Source organism: Grus americana, chromosome 6 (genome assembly GCF_028858705.1).
Source record: "Grus americana isolate bGruAme1 chromosome 6, bGruAme1.mat, whole genome shotgun sequence".
NCBI classification, from domain to species: Eukaryota; Metazoa; Chordata; class Aves; order Gruiformes; family Gruidae; genus Grus; species Grus americana.
This window is the reverse complement of record NC_072857.1, coordinates 7212526-7231061: the sequence shown is the minus strand read 5'-3', so window position 1 is coordinate 7231061 and position 18536 is coordinate 7212526. Positions and strand designations below refer to the sequence as shown.

At 39.2% G+C, this 18536-nt stretch overlaps 1 protein-coding gene across 3 annotated transcripts in view; it reads left to right on the top strand.

The window, feature by feature from the left end:
* Positions 1 to 18536, top strand: part of THSD7B (thrombospondin type 1 domain containing 7B) — a 358700-nt gene that overhangs the window by 202484 nt on the left and 137680 nt on the right. For all 3 annotated transcript variants that reach the window (XM_054830722.1, XM_054830723.1, XM_054830724.1), the window contains 4 exons: positions 5677 to 5868; positions 9333 to 9567; positions 11730 to 11845; positions 18160 to 18292. In XM_054830722.1, the coding sequence (XP_054686697.1) occupies positions 5677 to 5868; positions 9333 to 9567; positions 11730 to 11845; positions 18160 to 18292 (676 nt within the window). The remainder of the gene's footprint in view (positions 1 to 5676; positions 5869 to 9332; positions 9568 to 11729; positions 11846 to 18159; positions 18293 to 18536) is intronic.

Below are 18536 nucleotides of genomic sequence, written 5' to 3'. Positions count from 1 at the left end.
TTTCTCTTTCTGAGAATGATCCTGGTTGTATTTGTGTTTATTTCCTCTTTTCCACTGTGAATGGCTTGTTCTTCTTTGCTGCTTCATCTTTTTTTGTGGTAGATCTTCACTTCCATTCATCGTCATTGCTATTGCATTTCTCTTCTCCGCTATGGGGCTCTGATAATAGTGATGGACCACTGCAATTAAATTTATTCCATACACCACTGCTCTCCCTGACAAACTGACACCGCTCTATTCTGATGTTCTTACCTGTTGACTGGCATTAAGAAAAGTCAACCAGGAGCCGAGGATTTCAGTGAAGTGTGACATTGGTCTCCCGGTGATGACTGAAAACTGCAAGCCCTGGATGCTTTAAGGTATCTCTAAAGCTGGTCGTGCAACATGGAAAAGAAAAAAAGTAATCCATGATGTTGTGATGAGATGAACACATTCAAAATAGTTATAAGAAATTTCTCCTATTGTTGCAGTTTGATTGTTATTGCTCTTAAATGTAACATTGTAGTTAGCTGATGAGATGCCTAGGCCAAGACATTGTCAGCAGACGGCTTTCTCTGAATGCGATTGCCGTTAGCAAACTGGCATACAGTCAATAGGAATTCTTCTGAATTTACTACTGTCTGTTGACATCTTATTCTTTTACAGGCAAGTATTTAATCAAAGTTTATTGTCATTCTTTTCTGAGGTTTAAGTGGGACATAAAATTTTACGATACGTATAGTATTTTAGATGACAGCTTCATTATTTCCACTGAATAATTTGAAATGCTACAAGGAAAGAAATATTGATGTCAAACTGGTAATTGTCATTAAATATGCAGCATTTTTGCAGCAGTCATTTGTGCAAAAAATAAATTTCCAGAACTTGTAGGTAGCAATGCAGAGCCATCTGAAATGCAAGTCCTTCCTCTTGAGCCTTTCCCCACCATGGAGGTCACTCAAGGCTCCACACATGTGTGCAAACCTGAATTCCTCAATGTAATTTTTCGAATTTTCCTTTTAAAAAACGAAGGTGGTATAGTGGTGAAAGTCAAAAGGAAGATACTTGGTTTGTTACTGAGTTGATCTTTCGATTCCTGCTGCCTGATGGGATTTGTATTTTTGCTGCTTTAGCTGTATCCTTGTCCAGTGGATGTTCCCTTTTTCCTGAGCCAGGAGGGATGTTTGTGGCAGGAGTAATTAAACTGTATCATAGGAGTTAGGTACACAGGTTGCTGGGAAGAATTAGACTAATGCGCCGGAGCTGCAAGGCATTATGTAAAACAGACAGATGCAATTTAATATTGAACTGATTCAGAATGAAATGTTCCTGTTGATTCAGTGCCTTGCTGTGGAGTGTGTTATTCAGGACTGTGCCAACGGCTTCTCCTTCTAGGATGGCAAAGACAGTAAGAAAAAAAATTAAATTGCTGAAAAAACAAGCTCTTTAGTTCAAGCAGAGTTCTGTGTCATCCCTTGTTTTGTTTTCCTTGTTTGGAAGAATTTAATTTGCTTTAAGGTGAATCAAAAATTCCATTCAGAATTGTATTTCTCCGTGTAGCTTCTTTGTTACCTTGTTAAAGAATTCAAATTAGGGACTGGTACATTAGGTAATGATCAACTTCATTAGCAAATATATTTACAAAAATGCCATGCTCATCATCTCTTTTGTAATCATTATACCCTAACTTTGGAAGAAAATGAATTCCATCTTTCCTATATTGAAAATATTATCTGTTGAATATATCTTGTGTATTTAGCTTTAATCACTGTACTATCATATATCACTGATCATGACTAGCATGAATCAATTAATAGCTGTAACTCTCTGTAAAATGTAGGTGCAAGTTCTGTTTTACAGCATGTGCAGTTGTACTGGCAGTAGTTGTTTGTGGCTACCCTAAGGATAGAAGGCATTTCCCAAGGTTCACCCCGGTCTGAGCCCCACTTAGTTTTCACCGTGTATCCTCAATGTTAGGGTGAAACTGTTCAGTTGCTCAGTCACCATCCTAACCAGGTGTCCAGTTGCGTCTCAGTAACAGCTGTGGATTTGTACTGTTTAGTATTACAGCAAAAAAAATACTCTTCAGAGTAAACATAATTCCTTGAGGCTAATTCTGGGCACTTGGACAGTGTCAAAAGGGAGAAAAAAAGATGAAATGAGCAAGTCATATTTGAAGAGAGCCAGCAAAGACAGCGGTGGTAACCTCTGGGGTAGGTTGGATTGGATAGGCTGGATCGGGCCAAGCTAATTAGAAGATCCCACACAATCTTAGACAATTTTCTTTTCTTTTTCTTTCTCTGAAAGTGTCTTCTGTCCTTTTGACTTGGATGGCTCAGTTTACTGATGAACGATGCTCTAGTTTATTCCAACGTCACAGCAAGTTGCAGATAGGAACCAGTTTCCCATCAAGAGGGAGCTGCTCTGGGCTCTGACCAGGAGAGACTGAATTGCCATCTGGGCTTATTTCCTGCTTACCACAAGATGAGCTTCAGAGCAACGTCATTGGTTCTCTTCTAAAAAATTCTAACAGGGAGCAAAGTTGTAGCTGTCACGGTCAGTGCTGTCCTTTTCCCTGTTTTTCCTGAAGGAACGGTGGCTTTCACCAAGGCTGGTGTCCTTCCGCTGTGATCCTCCACCCTGCTGCTCTCCAGGGCTGATTTCAAATGCTATGTCTTGAGATCTAAACATATGTTTGGAGAGGAATTCATATTGCATTCAGATGCATAATTTAGGTGCTTAAAGGCATTAGTCTTAGTTTGAGAGGGAGAAAGCCTCTTCTAGAAAAATTATTCAGAATATCTGAGAGAAGAATTACACCTTCAAGGTACTGGGTGGACAATTTTGGAAGCTCAGGAGAATTTAATATTCCCTGTAAATCTGTGACAATGCATAAGGCACACTTCAGATATATCCTGTACTAGTATTTTTCATGGAAGATGAAAGATGATTACTTCCCTTTGTAGTATACGGTTGTTTTCTGAGAATTCTCTGCCAGGCAGCTGGTACAGAAGAACGTTTCCCTTCTGCAGTAATACAAGCCAGTAATTAAACCTGAACACAGCGAATAGAGCTATAAAGTAAATCAAAGTGAGTGTTGAATTGTACCTTCATGCACCGGGTGGTAAACTCTTATGACAAAACTCAAAGCTTCCTTTCTTTGCTGAGGAACCACGATTTGCAGCCTCTGTTTGCAGCGTTACTGTTGCTGTCACCTGCTGTAAATCCAGCATGAATAGAAATCACAGAGGGAAGAAGTAGAAAGTGCGTTTTGCTCCTTTGCCTCCTTTCCCCATAGGTTGGTCACTTGAAAATCTGTGGCACCTTGGCTTGGAAGCCACCCCAAAGGAGACCCAAGTGTTTTGAACCATCTTCTGAGTGGACTGGATTGGGCTTTGTAAAGTCAGATTAAATCAGTGGAAAGGCTCCCGTAGCTTTCAGCAAATAGGGTTTTCTCTGATGCTTACGTCTCTGGCACTATCTGATTGGTGGAAAAAACAGGCTAAATCCAGAATTCAGTGAATTTTCCTGGTGCTCTCTTGCCGTAATGTAACAAAGATAACTTCTTGCATGGATGGGGGGGTGGAGGGGTACGCTTTTGCAGCGCCAGTGTCCCATCTCATCCCTCCTTGTTCAGAAGCCCGTCACTGTTCGCCTGTTTGCTGTAAGTGTCAGTGATGGGAGAGGAGGACAGATGTTTCACCCTACTTCACCAAAGCATATAATCTCTTGATGCTACTGTACCATTGACTCCTGAAATCAAGCCTGCCCAGGATGCCCTCATGTTATCTGCTGTGGTACAGACAAGCTGTCAAAATGTTAGCGGGGATTTTGACACTAAAATGACTCAAGGAGACAGCTGGAATAAGGCTTACAGGTTTATTTGGGGTTTTTACATTATTTTTCTCTAAAGATAGTTCCTAGCATTATGTGAGCATCCAAAGCAGCAGTGGTGATAATGGGCTAGTTGAAGCAAATGATGGATTAAGCTTGGTTTGCCAAACTTAGTACCAAAGGATGGGGGTTGACTGTAGGGCGGGTTTTGGTCTACGTTTTCTAATTCAGTAGACTTAAAATAGTAGTGCAAAGCCTGGGCATATCGAGTCTTCCCTGATGAGCACAGACGAGTGCAAGGGAAAGGGAGTATAAAAATAAAGTATTTTTAAACATATCTTGCAGTCTGATTGCCTGCCAGATTCCCCGTTACTTCTCATAATATGCTTGAAAAGTTTTATTTGTGCCTCGAGGGCAATGAGCCTGTCTTCATTTAGGGATGCAACTGCAGATAATACCGCCGTGCTATTGACAGCTTTATGCACTCTCGCTAGCAGCCTGCCTTCTTATTTACTCACTCATACACGTGTTGCCTTGCAAAGCAGTACAGTTTTCTACCCTCCTAGTTATAATTGCATCCTGGGCCGCCTTGTTACGGAGCCTGTTCCTGTAGTGTGAGGTGAAAGAGGCAGTTGTTGCCATTATAAATTTTAATTTTTTTTTTCCGTGTGTATAATTGAACCTGGATAGTCATTATGTTCTTTCCTAGATTCATAATTAAAGCAGCCTTGAAGGAGAGCTTTGTAACTATTATAAGGGCAAAAGAGGAGGGTAATATTCAGTGAGAGCTTGTGGTTTATAAACAGGTAGATTTGAGCTTCTAGAAATTTCGGATTTGTAGCTGAAAATTCATGAGGGTCTACAAACACTAAGCAAGAGAACAGTGTAACAAAGTCAGTCATGTCTGTTCATCACTTGAATTATATTTGTAAGAGATTGTGTGTAATTCAGTACCAGAAGAGTTACATTTTATGTTTTTTTTAAGAATTCCTCATAAATTCTATGTAACTAATAAAATTACTGAAAATTTCATTTGATATTTTAAAAATGAAACTGTGTGTTATTTTGCTTTTTAAAAACAATTGTTCCATGTGTTGTACTCCACATGACATCCCTCGTGTGCTTTGTTTTGCCACTCATGCTGCCAGCTGTTCTTTTGGTTGGTAGTTTTTTCCCCACCACCCCCACTGTCCGACCTTCTTGTTGAAAGGGGTTTTGGAAAGATGCTCCTCATCAGGAGGGAGACTTTGGTCCAGGTCCCTTGGTTCGTCCCCAACAGCAAATATTTCTTCCTTGGATGGGGGTGCTCCAACAGACCCTTTAGTTTGGATCTCCTAGTTTTTGAGTGAGAAGCAGAGTCAGAAATGGTACGTGGTTAGTTCTGGTGAGATTGCAGGAGAATGACCAAAGCCTACTGGACACTTCTCTGACCTACAGTCAGAAGAATATTGTCTTCTGTGGGGACCTGCGCAATTTATGTTGTGGAAAATAGGTTCTGTAAGTGGAGATTGCTGGAAAATATGGGGCAAATATCATCAGTTCTGTTGATAATTGATACTACAGCTTTTTATTGATTGAATTATCTCATTCCTCATGCTTGCCTGCTTTATAAAGTGGACTGCCGCCAAGATGTCACAAACAAAACTTAAAAGACATTTTTTTTCTTTTTTTCTTTTCTGAAGAAATACTTAAGTTGTTCAAGTATTGCACTTTCAAGCCTGAAGCCTAACCACGTCCTCTTTTGTAGTACATTCCTCCACGGCAGGCAGACCTTTGATATAAAGTTAGTCTGTTTGATGCAGACTGTGGATATTGAACCGAGTTGAACCTTCCTCCATATCTGCCTTGTTTTGTTCGCCCCAGGTGAAGAAGTACCACACCGCTTCTGCTCAGAGCTTCCCCGTCCTGAAGTTGGGGTTTGTGAAATCCCTTGTGCAACTGACTGTGTCATCAGCGAGTGGTCCCAGTGGTCCCCATGTTCCCACTCATGCTCCAGTAAAAATGCTGAGGGCAGTCAAAGCAGGAGTAGGTCCATCTTGGCCCTTCCAGCTGAGGGTGAGTGGTAAACATTTTGGATTAATCATGTTTATTCGTTTAATGAGTTGACTTGCATTCAGTCAAATTGTGTTCAGATCGCAGCTAATACTAATACTGTAGCGATGAGGAATAATACTTAATATTTGTCTGTACTTCATGCTTAGCGACTAGAAGATCTTTATGGGCTTGAGCTAATGCATGTGTCAGAGAAATTCTGTCACAGTTCAAAATTACTTACTTCGGCCTATGAGTTATTGTCTATTGAGGGCCAGTCTGGGTGTGAATTTACTTCAGGAGAGCTGCATCCTATCGTAATGAAATTCCTGCATGACGCAAACTCTTCATGCGAGTGTCTTTATATAGGAACATATTAGTACCGATTTAGAAGAGTGAACTGTGAAAAATGAGGAAATAGAGAAGGACCTGTTTATTTTATTAACGCAGACCTAGGATGTATTGACCTTCTTGGTTTTTTATTGCAGCAAGTAAATAACTCTTGATGAATATATATAATTTCCTCTGGATCTTCATGGACACATCATGTATCTGGATTTTTACATATCAACATCAATGATACAATTATTTCCACAAACTATCTTGTATTAGAAGCGTAGTCTTCTAACTCCAGTTACACTTATGGTAATTCTTTTAAGTGTAGGTTTATCACACAGGATTTCAAAGGTGTCACATCATATGCATAAAAATTCATAAAACGTGAGCAGGTCTAACAGACTAAAGCCTTGTTGACACAACAAAAACATCCACTGTTGTCAGCATTATGTGCAGCTAATGCAGCAGCAAAACACTTTTAGATGCAAATCTAGTCTAGGACTCTGTTAAGTGCTATTTTGTAAATTATCATTAAAGCTACCCACTGTTTCTGGGGCAATATAAGGACTTGATCTTGCAAACCCTTACTCATATGAATGGTCTGTATTCACATAAACATCCTTATAAGCACTTGCAAAGAAAATTGGGACCCTTCAGGATGAAAACTGCTATATAATTGTCAATTGAATGATCGTAACTATTACAAAAAAAAGTCTATGAGCTAGAGAATAATTAAAATGAAAAATACAGTTGGCTTCATATTTTCCATGGAAGTAGCGAAATGCAAATAACAGATAAGCATGGAATTATGAAAGTCAAATGTTGAAGAAGTGAATTTTGGAGGTACGTAAGCTCAGTCATCTCAACCTGAAACACACTAAACTAAAAATGACGTGTTTTGAGCGGAATACTTTTAAGTTTTTCAGGAAAAAATAATTATTAAAATCAAATGCCCCGACTTTTTCTGTACATCTTCAGCAACGAGTATAATGGTTTGCTATGCAGAGTCGCACATCTGAATACAGATAAATAGCAATTGATTTGGATTTGTGGAGAGTGGAAGTGGATTTAATACCATTAGCACTGCAGTACTGAGGCAATGTAATGTTACCTGCTTTCTCTTTCATGCTCAGCTCACAGCTGAGCTGCCAACTTCTGTAGAGCTCTGGTACCTTTTTAAGTGACATTTCTTTTGTGCTCTATCAACTGAGGCAGTGTTAGCCTTGGCTCTGCTGTCTGAGGACTTGTCGGTGCCATCCTACAGGCTGACTTCAGTTCAAACCCTTGGGTCATTTTTCTCCAAGCTGTTCACCAGATCCCAGAATATGATAACCAGGAGGCTGTTAATGAAACTAGAGGGGCTTGGTTTAAATCAGGTTTAAAAAAGATACTTCTTTACACAACAAAGTTGGGAACTTGGTGCAAGAGAAGATTGTGGAGGAAGGCAGTCTCAGCAGGCTGAAAATGGAGTAGAGGAACTGATGAACAACAGGTCCATAAAAAGTCCCTAAATAGCTACTGGAACAGCTAGGTGGTGGTGTGCTGTCCTTTCTTCATACAAAAGTTGTCAATGAACTGCAGAAAGCAGCCAGGCTCTTGTGCTTTTGCTAAACAGCATCCCCTGCTTTCTGCTTTGTTAGCTAGGTTGGATGGACCATGTGGCATTTCTTATGTTCTTAAGTTAAAACTGCCTCGTTATTACACTCCCTTGTTTAGGAGATCTTCTTTACCATGGTTATTCTTGAAGAAAACACCTTAATTTTTCCTTGGGAAGCTCAAAATTGGAGTTAGATCCCCCCCCCCTTCTAATGGACCAGGCATTTTGCTTGCTACTTTTTTTTTTTTTTTTTTTTGCATGTGCTCAAACATACAAGAGCAGTAACTGGTCTGCATTTTTCCTGCCAAGTCAAAATTTCAGGAAAGTAAGTTATCTGGGGCATTTTCTACTCCATCATCATACTAAATATTTCAGAGACTGAACACTATGTGGAACAGTCCATTTTCATAAAAAGATGAGCAGTAATCTGACATGATTATCCAAATCAGTGTGCTAAGAAATTTCTATGCCTCTCTTTCTTTTCTCAGTACTATTCATTATGGCCATTTGGGGTCATACCTTTTTTGAGAAGGCCGAGTCCTGCAAGGCGATAGGCATCCCTTCGAGGAGCAATATATCTTCATCTCCTGCTGATTTCAGTAGGGCGTAAAGGTGCTCTGAACCTTGTGCTATCTGGCCCCGACACTTCAATTCTTTCGAAACCTGCAGCACTTTGGCCATGTCACAAGTTGCCAGATTCTCCCTCTTGGAAGAGAATGGTTTTGATTTTAGCCATTTTTACTTCTTTCTTCCTAAAATGTCAATGCTTACTGTTAACAATTTCACTGCGTTACTCCTTAGCTTTTGAACTACGAACATCTGCTGCTTTTATGGGATAAATTCAGGCTGCTGGCTAGAGTGTAAAAGCTTCTGGGGAGGCTGTTCAAACTCCTGTACTTTGAGGATTTATTACAAGTTGTTGACAAAGTGCAGTAGCTTAGCAAAATCTTTGGATGCAAATTTAAAGGATGCTGCTTCAAAAAAGTAAAGGCTTCATACTCAAACCCTTTCTTTCAGATTTTCCCCCCTTGATTTGCAGATGTGGGTATCAGTTGATGCATTCCTGCATCAGTACAGTTCAGCACTCTCTACAGCTCAACTCTTTAAGGCAACATGTGAATAGAGTCCAAATATTAGAAAGAGATGTTCCTCCTTGGGAAATTAGGAAGGAGAATGAACATAAAAATAACGCTTAATTTGTCTTTAAACCTAATTGCATGTTTGCTGAGTGATACTGGCATTTAAATGGAATTAACTTGGCTGCGTGTAGGAGTATCAATAAGGTAACTCAGAAATATACTTTGCCTATTTCTGTTTCCATTATGCGTTGGAATACAATTTTATGCAAGGCTAGTTTAATGGGGAAACAATATTTTAGAAGGTTATTATTGCAGCCATAAAGGTCAACAGCTTTATTTAAGCTTTATTTATTTATTTATTTTTAAGGGGGGGGGGGAGGGGAGATATTAAGCAAATCTAACATTTTTATTTATTTTTCCACATCTTCCTTTTACCACATGCCATAAGATAAAAGATGGTGCTCTCTTGACTCCAGGTGGAAAAGCCTGTCCCCCTGACCGAGCCCTGCAGGAGCACCGTGCCTGTAACGATCACCCATGCGTCCATTTCTTCTGGGAAACTTCTCCCTGGAGCTCTTGCTCTGAAGATGCTCTGGTAACCGTGCTCAACTCAACCATTAATTGGAGTGGAGAAGCCACTTGTGGAGTGGGCATACAGACAAGGAAGGTCTTCTGCATGAAGAGCAGTTCTGGCCAGGTCACACCTAAAAGGTATTTAAAGAAAGGTTATTAGTGGTTATTTGTAGTTATGACGTATGAAGGCGTTTTCACCGAGTGTATGGAATCTGCAGCGTTGAAAATAATTTCATTTCAGGAATAATTCTCCAGCTACTACTCCATCACTACTATGAAAGGGACACTAATATATAAGAAAAACAAATAGCTAGCCCTTTTTTAATTTTCAGTGTAAATCCAAGCAAAATGCATGTTTTTAGTGGTGTAGTTTTTTTGCTGTAGCTCCTCTGTTACTCTAATTTACAGTTTTCTGCAAATATTTTTTCTGAAGGACAGGTGTGAGGAAAATATAAAGTACATCTGAATATAACGTTCATCAATACATTATTAACTATGCTCTAATAAAATAGAAAAAGTAAATAGAGTTTGCATTATATTTACACCACAATAAGACAGAACCATATGTGTGATCTATATTGTTCAATCGATTTATATAGCTTCTATAATGTGATACCAACACAACAAAATTATGTATTCTGCATATTCTGAATTTTACTTTGGTTTACTAAATGAGGAAAATAAATAGCACAGATGTTTCCCCTAATATAAAAAAATCAAGACATTGCTAATTATTTTTTGCACTGTTAATGAGTCTAGAGACTTACAGCTGAGTTTCATTTCTTATTGTAGCTCTCAAAACAATCCTGTTTGTATAAGCAGACTGTGTTGATTTCAGTAAAGTTAATTAAAATTCTTGAGGTTAATGAGCTTAATTAAATAAAAGGAAAGAAATCTAGTATTCATTTATATCTAGAATCTATTGATATGCTTTAACTTTACCTAATTAAACATATTGTTTATAGAGCTGTATAATATCTAAAATAGTTGTTTGCCTCTCCACTTTTGAGATGGTGTAAGGGGAAATGGAACCGAAGGGGGTAAGTAAATACTTAAGTGAAGTATGTGAAGGGAAAATAGAGTTTCAGTGGTGGCAAAATCCTGCCAAAAGGAGATTTGTGTACTGGGGACTTCAGAAAGGGGCTTTCCTCTGATTTTGATGTGGTAGCTTCAGTGCCGTGGTGTTCCTCGTGTAAGGGAAGTGGCTGGAGCAGACAGACAGGACTGCTGAGTCTTCAAAAGAGATTCTTACTGAAATTGTTTCTTTTGCTGCCGGGCGCATATTGCTCTTACGGTAATAATCGTCTTAAAAATAAAAACCTTAGACCTCTAGAAATCTTTATGAAGATGGTTCTAAGTGAAGGAACAAAACCTCCATGTTTTAGAATTAAATATTCCCTCGTTACTGCCCAGGAGGGTCTGGGCCGGTCTGGTGCTGGGGTGGAGGGCAGCCCTCTTCGCCCATATAGTACTTTATGTGTAAGTTGATGAAAACTGTCCCAAAGTAATGCTGAGTTTAGAACTGCCATGATGGAAGTCTACTGTGAATATGGCTTCAGAAATGGGATACGTTATGTGAATAAATAACCTTTGTGTGTTGGCGTACTGATTTTTTTTTCTATTCTGCATATTTTCTGATTTTCTGAAGAAAAATTACACTGTATCTGAAGAAGGTGCAAGGCATAGAAAGCCCAATAAAACTAAAATTTTTGCAGAAAAATATTTCAGTGTCTTCTGTTAGATAACAGAAATCTACCCTCTAGGATAATCATGCTTAATGAGAAGACATGTCCCTTTGCATTTATTTTCTTTTAAATTATACCTCCAAGTATCTTATTACTATCTCAGTAACAGAATCATTACTTTAAGATTTATTGTCCTTCCTAGTAGGGTTTAGTGGCATATTCCTTTTTCAAATGGGGGCATTTTGGGTTGCATTACTAAGAATTTTTGAGTGATCTTTCTAAATAATAAAAATGAAAAAAGAATTATTTCCTTTCTACTCCCCCATTTGAAATGCAAGATCTGCCTGATCCCAGAAAATTATCCCTTCCACCCTTTGAGTTTTTAAATATTAACTGTCTGTGTCTGAAACTTTTATTAGAATATGCATGACATATTTTTTGTTTAGGAGTTAAAAATGAATAAAAAAAATAATCACAAAACAAGGCTTACTTTGAACAGAAGTGATATCTTTGGTATGGCAGTACGCTTACAGCCCTGTGAGTGTCTTAGGAGTAAAACATTTCACTATAGTTTGAATTTTTTATTATATTTTATCTTTGTGTTTGGATCAATAGGTGTCCGGAGTCCATCAGACCTGAGACTGTGCGGCCGTGTCTCCTCCTCTGCAAGAAAGATTGCGTTGTTACACCTTTCAGTGAGTGGACTCGCTGCCCAACAGCATGTCAGCCTGGTAAGCCTTTAAGAAGAGGTCAAAATTTGGGGAAAAATTAGAGAATTGATGTAGAAACATGTGGTAGTTGTAGTTCCTGTCAGTCTAATAATTTTTAGGGCATTTATGTGAATGAGTTTTGGACTTGGGGTGTTGCTGACACTGATGATGTTGGGGGTGTGTGGGATACTCGTGAGCAGATTTGGAGCTGTAAGTTTTCTTTAACTGGAATAAATTCCTTTTGGGCTTCTGCCTTCAAAGTCAGAAGTCCAAGGCCCCAACATTGTGTGGCTACACATGGAATTGCTACGTTATATGAAGTTTATTTCGCCTCACGATCCTAGATGTGTGCACAGGGTTGTGCAAGTAACTCCTGTGCTTCGTGATTTTTCAAGGACCATACATTTCCTTGATTCAGTTGGTTAGCTTTTGGATGCCAGGTGCTTAGCAATGTCTCTTTATAATGATCTAGTGTTGGTTTTTGTGGCAAATTCGTGTGTTTCATTAATTGTTCAGATGAAAGCCTTCGCAGTTATCAGAATATTTCATTTTTGTTGGTGGCTTCCTTGCCCTTCAAAGATTTTTCAGTGGATGCTCTAGCATAGTCGTTGTTAGGTTTTTACGGGAAAATGAGTTGCTTTCTGAAACAGTGAATCCTGTTTTAATTAGCAATTTATTTTTAGACTTTAAATGAGGTGCCTACAAAGAAGTAGAATAAATTACCTGGTAAATTACTTTGTTTATTAAATAATAGTCTACAATTAAAATGAGAAGAAATTAATTATTTAACCTCCTTGGCAGTGTTATCATTTTAATATAATTCTAAATTAAAACTTCTTAGTTGGGGGAGTTTGCTTTTTGCTAGATCTGTTATTGATATGGCTGCATTGCAAGTTTTTTTTTTTTTTTAATTTGCATTGCACAATTAAAACCTCAGCACGATAATGAAATTTCAAAACCACTATATGTATGTGAGTAGTTCGGGTGGGGTTTTTTGTGGTTGGTTTTTGGGGGTTTTTTTTTTGGTAGAAAAATTATATTTAATGAAAACAATACACAGATGGTGAATTGCTAAGCAGATCAAGCAGGAACAGGTATTGCCTGGCAGATTTAAAATTAAATGTGTACCGGCGTAAGATCAGAGCTTAGACAAACATGCAATCACTAAATCAAGTTTACACAGAACTTTACCAGTTAAGCTGTTTGTAGTTTATCTGAGAAAATGTGTCCAACTTTACTATCTAACAATAAAAAAGCTGACATTTTCCCTACATTTAAATGTCATCAGACCATAGGCTGTCTTCTGGCAAAGGATTATCTCATACCTCAGAAGTGTAGACAGCAGTGAACTTAGAGCAATAACAGATGGACGGACAACATAATTCACAAAAGAAGTGCAATTGAATCCAAACACCTGTTGGTGATGCAGGAACAGGGAGGTTGTTGCAAGTTATTGATTCTCTGCCATTTCAGATACTTAAAGGTGACAACTGTCTGCCGCAGTCTCCTATAATATATCTGTTTTAATGGGTCTTTGAGGCTGAATCAAAACAAGAATCAAAGAATCAATATGGAGGTTTCAGAGTATGAAATGGTTTCAGTGAGCAGCATGTAGATTTTCCTCTGTCACCTCTGTAATGGTGGTGAAGGTGTCCTGGGGAGGTAACTACTTTCAGCATGGGTGATGTGCTCTCTGGTCTGTCAACATAGATTTAAAACAGGGAGATTTAAAAAAGCAAACAACTGACAATAAATAACATTTTTCATCTTCCTCCTGAAAATAGATGGTACCTATAAGTACCTCTCCTCTTCTGGGCATTGGTTGTCCAAGGGGAAGGTTAGAAATTTTACTGTTGCTTAATTCTCTAAACAAGTTTACATGAAATGTTAGGTAGTAACTGTCCTGTTTATTTCCCCGTGCCTTAAATCAGATTTGAAACGAGATGGGGTAAAAGTGGATAAAATGCATAGCGTGCCACGATAAGAAATTCCGATGACCTCTACCTTGTGTCAGACCGTTTCTGCCAAGGATCTGCCACTTCCAGTTCTCATGAACAAACACTCAACCAGAGTTGGTCAAAGTTAAAGACTTACCCCTTCGAAAGCTCTTACCTGCACAAAAATACTGGAGACAGCTCTGATTTTGGAGACTAAAATCTCAGAGAATCTGTTGTTATTTGTGTGCTCAGAGTCTTGTGTTGACCAGATTTTTCATCCGGTCAGGAGCAAAGACTACGAAGCTGAATGTTTCCTGTAAAAGCTGGACCAGATATGGCATGCCTCACAGTAGTGAGCAAGGATTTTTTCCCTTGCCTGAGAACGGTCATGCACCTTTTTGAGCCCGGGGCAGGGTACCAGGGAAGCCTTTGGGTGTCAAATGCAGAGGAAGGTAAGATGCATGAGCAAGGGAGGAATGAGAAGAGCAGATTGATAGAAGGACTCATATGGCTCTGTGTGAAAGGAGAGGAGACTGGTGGCTGGTGGGACAGGAAGGTGGGAGTGGAAGCAGAGTTAAGGCACCCCCGAAATTCTCAAGCAGCATTATCTGAGTTGCAAAGTCAAGGACATAGATGTTAAGACGGTCTTGAGATCCCAAGGCTTGGTTTCTTTTTCAGGAGGTCAAGCAGTCATAGCCATGCTTGAAATCAGCTGAGGTTTGGCTTTAAAAGGACAGACCTACATAATGCTAATACTCTGGAAAATCAGGCTATAGCAATTTTAAATGAGATATAAAAATTATGTTCATTAACATTTGTAAGGAATGCTGTAGAAAAGCCAATGAGGAAATTCAATTTTGAAAATGGGGTTTGAGTAATGTGCAATAAATGTTGAGGATAATTTAGTTTCTTGAGGTGGAGAAAATTACTGTGGGAAGCTCATTTAGATTTGGTACTGATTAATAGGAAGGAAATGGCTAAGATTCTAATGGTGGTAGATAATTTGAATGAAAATCATCACAAAGTGATAGAGTTCATGATTCCTAGGAGAAGGGAAGGATGACAATATCAGCAAGACATCTTAAAAAAAGACTTCAACAAACTGAGAAAATTGGTAGCTACACCTCTTGGAAACATGTTGTATGCAGAGCATAGAAGACCTGGAAGCTACCAAGAAATACTTTACAAAGCACTGAAGCCCTGCTGGACTCTACTTTCTGTTCTGAAACTATTATAATATAGCAAGCCAGTAGCACAGGGGAACAAGGCATGTGTAGGGCTGTATATGACTTGCATGTTCAAGCTTCAAACCATTAAGAGAAAACCTCAAACAGAGCTAGAGAAGTCCTTTTTTATCTTTTCTCATCATCAGAGTTATGCAGAATCTTGTTTCCTTTTTGATTGTCATATTGTTTCACAAAAATTAGAAACAAGAAATCGAGAATACAAATTAAGCTATAGGAGGATATTAGATAACAAGAATTACATAAGTGGATTAAAAGTAAGGGGAAACTGAATGGAATACATGTCCATTACTTTCTGAAAAATGAGGGAAACGCAACATGGGGAACGTGCAATTGCTGCCATTGTTTCCTGTCTGCAGCCAGGAGAGGAATGGACTAAAGAGTATTTCCATAAATGAGATGTTGCCATGTCAGGAGGGCTGTGTAGAACGAGAAGGAAGTAATAAAGTAACGCCAGAGCATCTAGTGACTATCTTCTGGGTGCAAAAATTGCTAAGTCCTAAGGAACTAACTAAAACTCAGTAATACCAAGACAAAGTAAACCAACCAACCAACACCCCCCACCAAAAAGAATAAAAAAAGAATGGTCAAAGAAATTGTAGATTACTCACCCTAACTTTGTTATATAGAAAACCATAAGAACAAGTTACTGCTCAAGATAAAAACGTTTCAAGAATCAGATCCTAATAAACTGGCCAGTATGGGTTTATTGAGAACAAATCATGCCCAATAAATTAAATCTCCTTTTTTTGACAGCATAGCTGCTCTAATTAAGGGAAGTGGTAGATTTTTGACACATTAAACTTTTATCAGGAAGCTGAGGAACATTGACTTGAATTAAATCACTGTTAAATGGGTACTCGGCTGCTTGAAAAATCTCACAGTGAAATCAGTGTGAAAAGAGTCTGTCTCCTTTACTGCCTGCCATCAGGCATTGATACACATTGATAAGATCCTGTGAACCTTCTCTCCAGGCTGAAGAGTCCCAGCTTTCCTGGTCTCTTCTTGTGTGTCAGATGCTCCAGTCCCTAAATTTGTGGCTGTTCACTGGACTCCCTCTAGTGTGCCCATGTCCTCCTCCTCCTGGGGAGCCCAGAACTGGACATGGCACCCAGTTGTCTCACCAGTGATGAGTAGAGGGAAAGGATCACCTCCCTCAACCTGGATGCTGTGGCCCTTCTTTGCTGCAAGGGCACATTGCTGCCTCATGGTCCACTTGTCCATCAGGACTCCCACCTCCTTCTCTGCAAAGCTGCTTCCAATCAGTTGGCTGATAGATGTCTGCTATTCAAGATCAAACTGGAAGATGAGCCAAGGGGAATCCTACAGAAAACTCTTGTTGCCCCAGTTCTGTGTGATATTTGTCTGAACAGCTTGTGTGCTTGAATGATAACATTAGTGGATGGTGCAGACTTGAAAGAGGTAGCGAACACAGTAGACAATATATTAAATGATATTGAAATCATTGAGAAATTTCTCAAAATGTGACTTGGGAAGGAAAAATTGATTGCACAAAGAATGGGGAGTAAAGACATCAGTACTGTCTCAGGCACCTCTGGAGATAAAATGGACTACAAAATGAATGAAAGTCAACAATTTGAAATGTTAAAACACATATTGAGCTTGTCAAACCGATGGGCATGTTGTATGTAAAACACCGAAAGTGTTACTGTACTCTGCGCTGGTGAGGCTGCAGGTGGGATTCCTTGGGCACAACATTGTAAGCAAGCGAGCAACAAGAGGTAATTGAATAGGACCTATGAAGAACTGGTTAGTTTAGAGAGGGGAGGACTTAGAGTGTATACAAGCCCTTGATATTCCATAAAGGTTATGCATCAGATGATAGGGATAAACTTTTTTTACATCTAATGGACAGGAGATAAAAAAGGGTTAGCTTAATTTACATGAGTGATGACTTGGGCTAGATTTTAAGAGAAGGCTCTCTGTGAGGCTTTACAAGCGCGGAGTCAGGCATCTGAAAGGAGACTGTAGGAAGCTATAGAGCTGCCTCAGGTAGCAGGAGGGGAATCTCCCTGAATGCACTTACCCTGCCTCAGGGTAGCAGCTGGGGTGAGCAACCTCCTGCCAGGTCCAAAGTCCCTTTGCGATGATCTCACAGTGATAGCGTGTGTGCGAGTGAAGGCTTGTATAACTTGATATTTTCAGAGCCAACCATTTTTACTGCGTTTGTACTTGTACTTTGTGTTCCTGGTGTGACTTTGCCTAAGTTCTCCTTCTCTAATGCACTGTAATCTTGCTAGTGCAGCTTGGGCCTTATCTTGAGCTGGAAAAATAATACTCGTAAGTGGGATAATTACACACTGCTTTCCTCTCTTGGACAAATAGTGAAGTCCACTATTAAAAGATGTTTTCCTGGTCTGGAATCCTTTATGGAATTCTGCTGAGATCTCTTTTCAATATTCTAGCATCTGTTTTCGAAGTGTGAATACAGTACCCGAAGCAGTGCTAATGCCATACACAGCAGTTAAACCAACTCTCAGTTTGTAATTAACCACTTACGCAGCCAAGGATTGCATTTCTTTTTAGCTATAGAGATATATAGATAAATCTTATCCTTGTCTTTCATGCTGCATTCTGTACTGTAGATTTTGTGAATTGTGTTTCTAGATGTCGATCTTGCATCGACTCAGGTTAAGTAGAGAGTTAGCCTCTGTTGGTTACAATGGTTTTCCTATCAGGAAGTGATCATCTATAATTTCTAGACCCATAAAGATGAGTTATTGGTAGCAGCCTGAGACCACCAGAACGTGTTTTCAGAAACAAAACCTTCCATTATGACAGTTTGCTTCTTTGGCTTTTACTCTTTTCTCTTGTTCAGGTGTTTAAGAATTTGCTCATACTTATTTTCTTGTCTGATTTGATGTTCTGTTAAATAGACATTTTTTGATGCACCTCTTAGGCTGTTGATTTATCAACCTTCCAGATGCTGTTCTGCTGAACTACTAGTAATTTTAAAGCAAATAATGGTATCTTTTGATCCATCATACCATTACTTCCCTCCTTTGGGTAGTGCCAGAGTGCTCATAATTTGAAAATATAAATGAAACACAAAGCATGTTTTTAACCAAGACAGCTAGGTCGCTAGCTCGGGATGCCAACTGTGTCTAGAAGGCATTTTTTTCTTTATTTACAGGCAATGCCACTGCAGTTAAGCAGTCCCGTTATAGGATTATCATTCAGGATGCTGCCAATGGGGGACAGGCATGCCCAGACACCTTGTATGAGGAAAGAGAATGTGAAGATATTCCCATCTGTCCAGTGTACAGGTAAAAAGTGTTAGCTTGGAATCAATCTCTTTCTAGCGGGTGTCCACTTCTCCAGAAATGACTCTTGTGCGATTGTCCTGCACAATTTTCACCAGAAAACAATGTAATACTGGAAAATGCAGTGTTATAAACAAATAACATACCTTGCAAAATGTGCAAAATAGAGTTCAAATGGGCGATTTCAGTAGATCTGGCATCATCAGAACAAGCACCAATAGACACGGCTCCTAGAAATGGTAACCTC